Source organism: Hyla sarda, chromosome 6 (assembly GCF_029499605.1).
Source record: "Hyla sarda isolate aHylSar1 chromosome 6, aHylSar1.hap1, whole genome shotgun sequence".
Classification (NCBI taxonomy): domain Eukaryota; kingdom Metazoa; phylum Chordata; class Amphibia; order Anura; family Hylidae; genus Hyla; species Hyla sarda.
In genome coordinates, this window is record NC_079194.1 from 60,661,935 (window position 1) to 60,674,979 (window position 13,045).

At 44.4% G+C, this 13,045-nt stretch overlaps 1 protein-coding gene across 1 annotated transcript in view; it reads right to left on the bottom strand.

Moving 5' to 3' along the window:
* Positions 1–2,138: 2,138 nt before the first annotated feature.
* Positions 2,139–13,045, bottom strand: part of CBX7 (chromobox 7) — an 18,649-nt gene continuing 7,742 nt past the window's right edge. Inside the window, exons 3-6 of the mRNA XM_056523889.1 lie at positions 9,873–9,938; positions 7,089–7,155; positions 6,587–6,941; positions 2,139–2,873 (exon numbers count right to left, since the gene is read on the bottom strand). Coding sequence (XP_056379864.1) covers positions 2,716–2,873; positions 6,587–6,941; positions 7,089–7,155; positions 9,873–9,938 — 646 coding nt within the window. The 3' untranslated portion in view covers positions 2,139–2,715. The remainder of the gene's footprint in view (positions 2,874–6,586; positions 6,942–7,088; positions 7,156–9,872; positions 9,939–13,045) is intronic.

A 13,045-nucleotide genomic window follows, 5' to 3' on the forward strand; every position in this document is an offset into this window, starting at 1 on the left:
ACAAATCCATACATCAACTTGCTCAGCTACTCCTGCAGACCGCACTGCATTTTCAATGTGACATGTTCCCTTTAAATTATTCAGTGGAATAGCCTCCTATCCATAAAGATGAAATCCCATTGCAGTCATGTTAAAAATACAAATCTCTGATTCAGGTGCCACAATTTCCTAGAGCGTACAATAGACTTAAAGGGGTACTCCGGTGGAAAACTGTTTTTTTTTTTTTAGATCAACTGGTGCCAGAAATTTAAACAGATTTGTAAATTACTTCTATTAAAAAATCTTAATCCTTCCAGTACTTATCAGCGGCTGTATACTACAGAGGAAATTCTTTTCTTTTTGGATTTCTTTTCTGTCTGACCACAGTTCTCTCTGCTGACACCGCTGTCCATTTTAGGAATTGTCCAGAGCAGGATAGGTTTGCTATGGGGATTTTTTTTCCTGCTCTGGACAGTTCCTAAAATGGACAGTGGTGTCAGCAGAGAGCACTGTGATCAGACAGAAAAGAAATTCTAAAATAATTTCTTCTGTAGTATGCAGCCGCTAATAAGTACTGGAAGGATTAAGATTTTTTTAATAGAAGTAATTTACAAATCTGTTTAACTTTCTGGCACCAGTTGATTTAAAAAAATTTTATAAAATAAAACAAAATGTTTTCCAGTGGAGAAACCCTTTAAAGAACAAAATTTAAACAACCTTTTCTTGCTTTTCCTTAGAGGCCCGTACTATGAAATGACTAGCAAACCAGTGGAGCAACTGTTCGTCTGGATACGTACCGATGTATAAATGGTAAATAGGTAGGTAAGCAGTGTTGTGGGATCATTTACATGAACCGCAATATACCAAGTCCTCCGCTCGATCCCCCTTACCACTGCTCTAGTGCTCCGACCAGGGAGGTGGCGTTCCTCTCCACGTGCAGCAGACAAACAATAGATGAGGTCCGGCACAATAAAAGCAGGTAAAATCCAGTGCTTTATTCAATATGCAGAACAACAAGTAGTACAGGAGACAATCGCCTACGCGTTTCGGGCTGTTGAGTCATGACTAAGGGCTCAACAGCCCGAAACGCGTAGGCGATTGTCTCCTGTACTACTTGTTATGCTGCATATTGAATAAAGCACTGGATTTTACCTGCTTCTATTGTGCCGGACCTCATCTATTGTTTATTTACATGAACCGAGTTCGTTTATTTGCATTAAAGGGGTACTCCGGTGAAAACCTTTTTTCTTTTAAATCAACTGGTGCCAGAAAGTTAAACAGATTTGTAAATTACTTCTATTAAAAAATCTTAATCCTTCCTGTACTTATTAGCTGCTGAATACTACAGAGGAAATTCTTTTCTTTTTGGAATTCTCTCTGATGACATCACGAGAACAGTGCTCTTTGCTGACGTCATTATAATAATAATAATAACTCTTTATTTATTGTTGTCCTTAGTGGGATTTGAACCCAAGGCCCCAGCACTGCAAGGCAGCAGTGCTAAGCACTGAGCCACCATGCTGCCCTTAGCATGCATCTGCTATGCACGGTTGCTAAAGTAGACAGAGATGTCAGCAGAGAGCACTGTGCTCGTGATGTCATCAGTGTTCCCAAAAGAAGGGAATTTCCTCTGTAGCATTCAGCAGCTAATAAGTACTGGAAGGATTAAGATTTTTTAATAGAAGTAATTTACAAATATGTTTAACTTTCTGGCACCAGTTGATTTAAAAGAAAAAAGGTTTTCCCCGGAGTACCCCTTTAATGCAATGCGGCTGCTTGGCCATAAGTACGCATTTATCGATTTATACACGGTTTCGTGTTTGCAAAGACAGTGATAGACTAGTAGTCAGTACGGAAGGTAATGCATGCATCAGTACCTACTACAGTATAGCACGTAGATGCCAATAATAGACTTACCTGGGCTTGCGGTCCAGTGCTAAGGAGCAAGAGTACATAAGGCTGCATTAAAAAGACATCTGTTGCCCAAATGTACACACTGAGAAATTTAGGATTTACTCACCAAGTATCACTTACATTTGTAGATGTTACAGCAGGGTTTCCCAACCAGGGTGCCTCCAGCTGTTTCAAAACTACAACTCCCAGCATGCCCGGACAGCCGAAGGCTGTCCGGGCATGCTGGGAGTTGTAGTTTTGAAACAGCTGGAGGCACCCTGGTTGGGAAACACTGTGTTACTGTATGCTTTATATGCAGACACAGGCCTAATATGTAGAATACTGAATATAAGTGCTGTAATGTCTGTTTGTAAGGTGCTGTATGGATCAGTATTACTGTGTCTAAATATTCATGGTACCCTATTACTGTGTAGACGTTGCCATTTTGCATAGCATTGAATCGTATCAGTATTCTTGTCCGTTCGGGCTGTATATTATGTGCATGTGTTATTACTAGAAAATGTTAATGTTGTTACCACGACTTCTACTTATTTTAGGTTTCCAGATAACCTATCACCACTGCGAGATACTGGTTTCCATCCATGCACAGGAAGAGCACAGCTGTATAACCCCCGAATAAAAACAGATACAAACTACGTAGTCAAAGCAGCGATCATTTACAATGCCCATATATAACAGCATCGGTATTCTGTCGTCCCCTAACAAAACATCATCGGGTCACATTCTCATAGAGAAGGACTTGTCGATGCGATGTCCTAGTTCTTCGCAGTCTCTAAACTTCGTTTCGGAGGAGGAAGTGGAGTAAAAGGAGGATGACAGCAACTAGCATTCAGCAGTGCGGTCCCGAAAAAAGCCTTCGGCAGCCCGGGCTTCGCGAAAAGTTACCGTGATGGAATTTGAGGTGATGTCCGTAACGGTAATCTCAATGGGCAGAGGGGAGGCAGGAAGCCAAGGAGGAGCAGCAGGTGAATCTGTGTCATCTGTAGCGAGAAGAAGAAAAAATACTTAGGATGTAATATTACTAAACCAGCTTAAAGGGGTACTACACTGACCAGCGTTCGGCAGTACAGTGATCCCTCAACTTACAATGGCCTCAACATGCAATAGTTTCAACATGCAATGGTCTTTTCTGGACCATTGTAACTTGAAACCAGACTCAACATACAATGCTATGGAATCTGCAAAACATTTCAATGGCTGGAAGAACCGACCAATCAGAATGGACATTTCACTGGTGAAACCCCTGTATTACTGAAGTGCATGCACTGACTGGCTGTCTGGTAGTGCCCCCTACAGTACAGGGAGGTATTACATGTTCTGTACTACTTTTAACCTATGCCATAGTTAGCGGCTCCTTTGGACACCAGGTGAGGGCGGCTCCATTTGACTTTTTTTAGGACATTGCGTGTAATGTACAGGACCCTGAAGAAGCTCCTGTCCTCTACATAGACCAGTGTTTCCCAAAGAGGATGCCTCCAGCTGTTGCAAAACTACAGCTCCCAGCATGCCCGGACAGCCTTTGGCTGTCCGGGCATGCTGGGTGGTGTAGTTTTGCAACAGCTGGAGGCAGCCTGGTTGGAAAACACTGACATAGACAGTGATTTACAGCTCCCAGCAGATCTTTCTTACTTTTATATGTAAGGATTTGCTTTATCTGTATTAATTATCTACTTATTTTTTTTTAATCCTCACTTTTTCCTATTTTTGGATGACATTTTGGGGCTTCAGAACCAATTACCAGGTTTCCATAGAGTTCTGGTCTCAATATACAATGGTTTCAACATATGATGGTCATCCTGGAACCAATTAATATTGTAACTTTAGGGACTACTGTAAATGTTCCAAATGCTGTTTTTTTTGTGCTGCGGGGGTCGGCCACGCCCCTTGTGACATCACAACCATCTCCTCTCAATGCAAGTCTATGGGAGGGGGCGTGACGGCCATCACGCCCCCTCCCACAGACTAGTATTAAGGGGGCGTGGCCAACCACCGCAGCGCAAAAAAAAAAAAAAATACAGTGTTTGAAACATTAACTTCCGAACGCGGGCCAGTGGTGTACCCCTTTAACAACCAGCAACCAGAGTAATAAAGGAAATGGGAGGACTACAGGACCCAGAAAGATTATCAGAATTGGGGTAATTTAGTTTAGAAAAAAGAAGGCTTAGGGGCGACCTAATAACTATTTATAAATATATCAAGGGACAGAACAGAGATCTCTCCCATGATCTATTTATACTGTATAAGAATGAAAAAAAGACAGAGCTCTCATAGGGCAGTACGTTTGATCAGATGTAAATATTTAGAGTGAGCGGTATATGCAATAACCCCTCACCTTGCCTGGTTCCATTAGGCATGCAGCAACCTGGATTGTCTCGGTGTGGAAGTAACGGTGCAGCCGTCCAGAGATGTCGAGGAGGTGGCAGCCTCACTCGATAGTAGATAATCAGGATAGAAGGGGTAAAAAACTCTGGATCCTCGGCGCCACCTGTTGCAATAAACTTCAGAAGTCACTGGTACAATTAAAATTTTCTTTATTCACCTATGTCAGACGCGTTTCGAGGTTTAGGATACCTCTTTCTCAATGACCTTGGTGAAAGAGCCAAGGTCATTGAGAAAGAGGTATCCTAAACCTCGAAATGCGTCTGACATAGGTGAAAAAAGAAAATTTTAATTGTACCAGTGACTTCTGAAGTTTATTGCAACGGGTGGCGTCGAGGATCCAGAGTTTTTTTCCCCTTCTATCCTGATGATCTATTTATACACAGGACTGTATCTATAACAAGGGGGCATCCTCTACATCTAGAGGAAAGAAGGTTTCTACACCAGCACAGTCGGGGGTTCTTTACTGTAAGAGCAGTGAGACTGTGGAATTCTCTGCCTGAGGAGGTGGTCATGGGGAACTCTGTAAAAGAGACCAGGAGGGGCCTGGATGCATTTTAACATTACAGATTATGCATACTAGATCTAAAGGGACAGAACGTTGATCCAGGGATTTATTCTAAGGCCATATAGGAGTTGGGAAGGATTTCCCCCCCCCCCCAGTATTGGGCAATTGGCATCAGCCTCTGGATCAACACACTAGGGACACAACAGGGGTATAGGTTACTCCGCCCCTAGACATGTTATCCAAAGGCGCTGCGGCATTTATGAATACGGAAGCCTGGGGCTTCTGTGTTCGCAATGCCACGCCACACCCCCTTCATTCATGTCTATGGGAGTACACAGCCGCCATAGACATGGTCCCATAGACATGGTGTGACGTCACAAACACGGAAGCCCCAGGCTTCCATATTCATAAACGCCCTAGTGCCAGCCAGGAGATGCCCCCACGATCTGCGATCAGACATGTTATCCACAATTCTTTGGATAGGGGGTAATATGTCTAGGGGCAGAGTACCTCTTTAACCCTTATGGTCTTTTTTTCAACCTTATGAACTATGAAATATATATATCAAGGTTCTAACATTCACAAGAGAATTATAAAAACACCAATTTTTTTCTTTTCTTATGTTGCCACAGTCCTGAATCTGTTAAGACAAGGCCTGCAGAAAAGAAGCAGTTAAGGAGGACCTGTGGCCTCTTCCAAAACTCTGCTCCACAAATTTAGGTGCTTTATGGCGTAACCCCGGAGGATTATCTATCAAAGGTTTAGTTTCGCCCATTATGCTTCTTATTCGGGTGGCAGGCTTGGTGCATGGGCGGAGCTCCAGGAGCACAATGACACCACAGCTGCGAGCAGGCTTAAAGTAGTAGCAGCCGTGACGTCGCCATGCTCCTGAGGCGCAACCCATGCATCAAGCCTGCCACCCGAATAAGAAGCATAATGGGCGAATAGAGTGACAGATCAGGGATAGGTAAGTATCATTGTCATCAATGTCACCCGTACTACAAGCCTGTACCAACAGGTTGGTGCATATAGTTACATAGTTACATAGTTAGTACGGTCGAAAAAAGACATACGTCCATCAAGTTCAACCAGGGAATTGAAGGGTAGGGGTGTGGCGCGATATTGGGGAAGGGATGGGATTTTATAATTCTGCATAAGCATTAATGTTATTTTGTTCCAGGAATGCATCTAATCCTGTTTTAAAGCTGTTATTTTTTCCTGCTGTGACCAGTTCCTGAGGTAGACTGTTCCATAAGTTCACAGTTCTCATGGTAAAGAAGGCGTGTCGCCCCTTGAGACTAAACCTTTTCTTCTCCAGACAGAGGGAGTGCCCCCTCGTCCTTTGGGGGGGTTTAACCTGGAACAGTTTTTCTCCATATTTTTTGTATGGGCCATTAATATACTTATATACGTTTATCATATCCCCCCTTAAACGTCTCTTCTCAAGACTAAACAATTGTAACTCCTTTAATCGCTCCTCATAGCTAAGATGTTCCATGCCCCATATTAGTTTAGTCGCGCGTCTCTGCACCCTTTCCAGCTCCGCAGTGTCCCTTTTATGGACAGGTGCCCAAAACTGAACAGCATATTCCAGGTGAGGCCGTACCAATGCTTTATAAAGGGGGAGTATTATGTCCCTGTCCCTCGGGTCCATGCCTCTTTTTATAAGGAAAGACACTGCGGTTGACACTGATGACAGATTCCCTTTAAAATTACAAAAACATTGTTTAGTAGTTATTAGGAAGCTAAAATATAGGTATTGCTATTTGGGATTGTGTAACCAGGAGACAAAATGAAGTATCCTACCCTTAATATCAGCTTCGTGCAGAGCTTCGTCCTCATGTGTCTCCACCTCTACTGTCTTCTCTTCCTGCCATTCAGGAATGCTCTGAGCTTCTTCATTTTCATCCTCCTTGGTAAAGAAATCTGGACGTCGGCTCAGTGGCTCGTATGTTGATACGCGTAGAAACTTCTTGCGTGACAGGCACAAAAACTTCCTCCCTTTGCGCTGTTTGCTGAGGGGGAATTGCAGTGACTTGGCTTTTTCTGGCACTGAGGAGGTGGCTGTGGGTTTAGAGCCCAGACCATTGCTGAACCTCCGAGACAAGGAGAAGCAGACTTTGGACTTGTGTGCGCTGCGTAGGTCCATACCATAAAGCCTCTGTAGCAAAAAGAGATTAAAATAACTATTTATGCTTTGTTGTATGTCCCATCTACATCTATAAATGCAAGTTATACGGAATACACCACCAACTGATACATTGTATATGATCTCTACTACAGAAATCTGTTCCCCTTTCATTCATACCTGCAGCAGGAGGCGCTTTGGTTTTGGGCCTCTTTTCCTGCACCCAGAAGCTCTATCTTTTTCTTCCCTACAAAACAAATACATAAATAATTCAGGTCATACAATGAGTTTTATACCTTTTTTTGTGACAGGACAGGACTTTATGTTTGTAACATTCATTTTAAAGGGGTTATCCCATAAAAAGAACATCTGTTCACAGAATAGGTAATAAATATAATATCTCTGGGACCCCTCCCATTTCATTCACTTATTCATTCATATTGGGCTGATGTAAACCTACAGAACTACACCCGACTGATTATTTTCGGACCCACTCTGGAGGAAAGAAAAATGTTTCAGAGGAAAAAAACATTTTCAAATCAACTGGTGCCAAAAAGTTATACAGATCTGTAAATTACTTCTATGTAAAAATCTTAATCCTCCCAGTACTTATCAGCTGCTGTATACTACAGAGGAAGTTGTGAGGTTCATTTCTGTCTAACAGTGCTCTCTGCTGACACCTCTGTCCGTGTCGGGAATTGTCCAGAGCAGGAGAAAATCCCCATAGCAAACCTCTCCTGCTCTGGACAGTTCCTGACATGGACAGAGGTGGCAGCAGAGAGCACTGTGGTCAGACTGGAAAGAACTGCACAACTTCCTCTGGGGCATACAGCAGAGCAGTACTGGAAGAATTAAGACATTTAAATAGCTGATTTGAAAACTTTTTTGTTTTCCTCTGGAGTACCTCTCTAAGGAAAGTGTAGGGCAGATGCCCTCTATTCAGGCTCCTCACTGTGTGACAGCAGGAATAGGGGGGGGTCCCAGAGGTAGGGCCCCCCAGCATACTATGAGCTCATATACAGTATGTTTTTCATGGAGTCATCCTTTTATATAGGGTAATAGTGTTTTTCCTTACTGCATCATTGCTGGCCAACATTTTATTCCTACAATTACTTTGGGATACAATGTAGTTCCTAGAGATGAAATCTTTTAGTTAAGATTGTGTTACAAAAAGTTAACCTGGATTCCAGCTCAAAATGTAAAATTGGCAGTATAATGGTGAACCGGAAATAAGGGACAGTTTGTGCTTCTGTTTTTCACTGATGACGATACTGCAAATTTTTTTTTTCGAAATGAGTTTTTCTGCATAAGGGACAAGAGTCTACTGCCATATTGTATTTTTTTCAATGGCATCTCGACAACTAATGACAGGCCGCCACTTTGTTTTCTCAGATCCCAGCTGTCAATCACAGCCGTCCTCCAACAGGTGACCACCGACAATTACATGTATGCCGGGTGCAGAATAGGGACCCTTCTCTGACATACAGGTACGTGACGCGTTTGCGGCCGTGGGAACTAGGGATCGACCGAGTATCGGTTTGGCCGATGTTATCGGCCAATAATCACGATTTTGGACATTATCGGTAATTACCTTGCTGATATGCCGATAATGCCCCGCCCCTGGCCAGAGATGACCATCGCCGCCGCTGCACCATTGCCTCCCCATCCTCTGGCCACATACCACCGCCGCCGCTGCCCCATTACCTCCCCCCATCCTCTGCCCACATACCGCCGCCGCTGCCCCATTGCCTCCCCCCATCCTCTGCCCACATACCGCCGCCGCTGCCCCATTGCCTCCCCCATCCTCTACCCACATACCGCCGCCGCTGCCCCATTACCTCCCCCCATTCTCTGCCCACATACTGCCGCCACTGCCCCATTGCCTCCCCCCATCCTCTGGCCACATACCACCGCTGCCCCATCGCCTCCCCCCATCCTCTGCCCACATACCGCCGCTGCTCCATCGCCTCCCCACCCATCCTCTGCCCACATACCGCCGCTCCATCGCCTCTCCCCATCCCCGGTGTTATAATTACCTGTTCCCGGGGTCCGCGATACTTCTGGCTCCTGCGCTGTTGCTGTGCACTGCGCAATGACAAGTGACGTCCCCAATGCGACGCCACCGTCAGTGTGCACAGTGACAGCGCAGGACGCTGACCGAGCCAGAAGTATCACGGACCCCAGGAACAGGTAATTATAACACCAGGGATGTGGGGAGGCGATGGGGGGGCGGCGACGGTATTTGGGCAGAGGATTGGGGGGAGGCGATGGGGTAACTGTGGTGGTTAGACTCAGGACAGGCAGGGGGAGAGAAGCGGGTGGCGGCGGAGTTCTCTGGCCTGGCAAAAGCCGCTGCAGTTCATTGATTTAAAGTGCCGCTATAAATCATTGATCTGCGACGGCTTCTGCCCCACTGGGGGAGGGGGGTGAAATAGCCGATAACTTATACCGGAATATCGGCATAAATTATCGGCTATCGGCCTGAAAGGTGACAGATTATCGGTATCGGCCCTAAAATAAAACTAAAAAATATCGATATCGGTCTATCCCCTAGTGGGAACCCAGCATTTTAAACATACTGGGGGAGATTGATCAAAACCTGTCCAGAGGAAAAGTGGCTAAGTTGCCCATAGCAACCAATCAGATCGCTTCTTTCATTTTTCAGAAATGAAAGAAGCGATCTGATTGGTTGCTATGGGTAACTCAGCAACTTTTCCTCTAGACAAGTTTTGATAAATCTCCCCCACTGTTTAGAATGCGGGGTGCTGCACAGAGATAAGGGGTGTCCCAGTGGCGGGAACCCTCGCGATCAGACATGTTATCCCCTATCCTTTGGGGATGTCTGTGGGCGGAGTACCCCTTTAACTTCTGCTTTTCTAAAATAAAGGCATATGTACAATATGGCTGGCCATAGGAAGAAGATGCGCTTGTAAACATTGCTTACAAAGTTAACAATAATCTTACTTTTCTTCATATGCCACAACAAGACGTGGATCCAGAATGTGTTCTTCTGGTTCCCACGTACTGTATCTAGGAGAGAAAAAAATAAGTCAGAACAATATAATGGAGTAGGATGAAAATGATGGGAAAAAAAGTAATGTGACACAAGGGGCACCGGAACAGTACTTCAGCTTCACTATACAGCACTGTTCTATGTGGAACAATTTTACCAATTTATGTAGGGGATACACCATTTTTATGTTGCACAGTAGAAGCTGGTGTTGAGTTCTCTGAATACAGGCCAACAATGGATTGTATTAATTCTGCTTGTCATGGCTGCATCCAGAAAAAACTATTGATTCATACATACTGAAACACTTAGAGGAGAAATGAGCACATCCCTGAATGACACATCCAATTATTACATTGCTGGCTAGATTACAGGAAAATGAAGACTATGTCAGCGTTCGTTCACACACACACACATATATATATATATATATATATATATATATATATATATATATAGATAGACTACATTACATAGCATAACACGGGCCAAGATGCACCAACTTGATCAGATACATAGATCTAACAAATCTGCAGCCTAGCTTTAAGCTACCTTTAAACAATTAGAACTAAATCTGCCCTATTGTAGTTTATAAGGAAATACTGACAAATAAGCCTGCATGGAGCTGGGCCATAAACAACGTTTCAGTTCCTCTGACATTTATGTATTGTGGAAATCTTGTAGTGGTCAGATATGGCTGGGGCCATATTTTGGAAGTCGCCACTGTTGTTTTAACAAACTCTGCATGAATTAATAGTACAAGTGAATTTAAGAAACTTTGTAATATATCTTATTGGAGAAAAATGCTTCTTTCTTCTCACTCATTCATTCATTCACTGACAATAGCAGGAGTAATGACTGGAAAGAGCCAAAAGCAAAAAAAAACACAAAGCGAGTACACAAGAGTAACTATGAGTATTACATCTCGCCCAAGGCTTCATTCACAGCTTAGACTGCTCAAAAGTGTTCTATAAGGTCCTCTATGCTGCTGCTGCTTCTTAGAATGCCCTGTAGACTGGGCTATATTTAATCAATCACAAATCCACAATATAATGAGGGGCTGAAAACCTGCAGGTAAATTTCGCTGCAGTTTTGGCCCATGTGGTTTAAAACAAAGAGGGGGGGGGGGTTAATTTTCCCTCCAGGCCAAACCATGGCACAAGCAGCATCTAAGTTGTTTATCTTTTTATTTTTACTCACTGAAGTGCTGCCCTAGGCACAGGCCCATCAGTGTCTAATAGAAAATGCAGCCATAAAGATACAATAAAGCAGGATCCCCACCTGTGTGTGTGGTGTGGTGTGTGTGTGTGGTGTGGTGTGTGTGTGGTGTGTGTGTGTGTGGTGTGGTGTGTGTGTGCTGTGGTGTGTGTGTGGTGTGTGTGGTGTGGTGTGTGTGTGGTGTGTGTGTGGTGTGTGGTGTGGTGTGGTGTGTGTGTGTGGTGTGTGTGTGGTGTGTGTGTGGTGTGGTGTGTGTGTGGTGTGGTGTGTGTGTGTGTGTGTGTGTGGTGTGTGTGGTGTTTGTGTGGTGTGTGTGTGGTGTTTGTGTGGTGTGTGTGGTGTTTGTGTGGTGTTTGTGTGGTGTGTGTGTGGTGTTTGTGTGGTGTGTGTGTGGTGTGTGTGTGTGTGTGTGGTGTGGTGTGTGTGTGTGGTGTGGTGTGTGTGGTGTGTGTGGTGTGTGTGTGTGTGTGGTGTGTGTGGTGTGTGTGTGTGGTGTGTGTGTGTGTGTGTGACACATCATAGCTGCTTATCTCCACACACTAGCTCTTGGACAATTAAAAATTAAAGGGGTAGTCCAGTGGTGAAAACTTATCCCCTATCCTAAGGATAGGGGATAAGTTTGAGATCGCGGGGGGTCCGACCGCTGGGGCCCCCTGCGATCTCTCTGTACGGGGCCCCAGCTCTCCGCTGAGATATCGGGTGTCGACCCCCGCACGAGGCGGCGGCCGACACGCCCCCTCAATACATCTCTATGGCAGAGCCGGAGATTGCCGAAGGCAGCGCTTCGGTTCTGCCATAGAGTTGTATTGAGGGGGCGTGTCTGCCGCCGCCTCGTGCGGAGGTCGACACGCCCCCTTCCCGCGGGCTGTCGGGGCTCCGTACAGGAGATCGCAGGGGGCCCCAGCGGTCGTACCCCCCGCGATCTGCAACTTATCCCCTATCCTTAGGATAGGGGATAAGTTGCTCACCACTGAATCACCACTGGACTACTCCTTTAAAGATGAAGCCTGCAGAGGGGGAAACTGGTGAAACCTACCATATAGGAGTTATAAATAGTGCTTCTCCTCATGTACACATATAACAGCTTATCCTGACATGTAAACTGATACAACAGGTAAGCTATAAATCATTCCCCATTGTAAAATTGTTTATATCTGGAACCTACAACATTTGACAGCTCTGAAACACATATTGACCCGTACTAGTTGGACACAGTCAAACCGGTTTTCAGCCTATACATGCAAAACAAAATTCTTCCATGCACCAAACAAGTAAACTTGGGCAGGAGCTATAGAAACGGCTCCTCATACCCTATAATGGAGACAATAGTGCATACTTCCTAATATGCAATATTGACAAACAGCTTTTAGCGTAGGTTCACACGTACGCAGATTTGATGTGCAGGATTTTCTCTTGCAGATTTTCATGTAAACAAAATGACCGTGCGCAGCTTCTAATCGGCAGTTACAAATCCTGCGCATCAAATCTGCACAGATCCTGTACGTGTGAACGTATCCTTAAAAACGACATGAATCTAAATAGTTCACAGTCTTCATGAAGGGGATGTGACATATTACTTGACAGAATTAGACACAAAGGTCTCTCTTGACAACTTAAATACATGGCTATGAGCCTGTCCTTTTATCCTGCCATTATTTTATCCTCCATTTATTGGGTACTTTAGCCTTTTTTTTAACTTTATATTTATGTGTATTGTATATCATCAATAAAATGTCATTATATATTTCAATCTTATCTCTAGTAAAGTTTTTCTTGTGCTTTTGTGTAAAATATTACTTGACAATTAGGGACCGGGGCATAACATATAGGTGCCGTATTTCCTGACTTGGGCCAGTTTCTAAATCTGCTGGCATTGAGCAGCTATGCAATGGAGGGTGAGAGCCGGTTT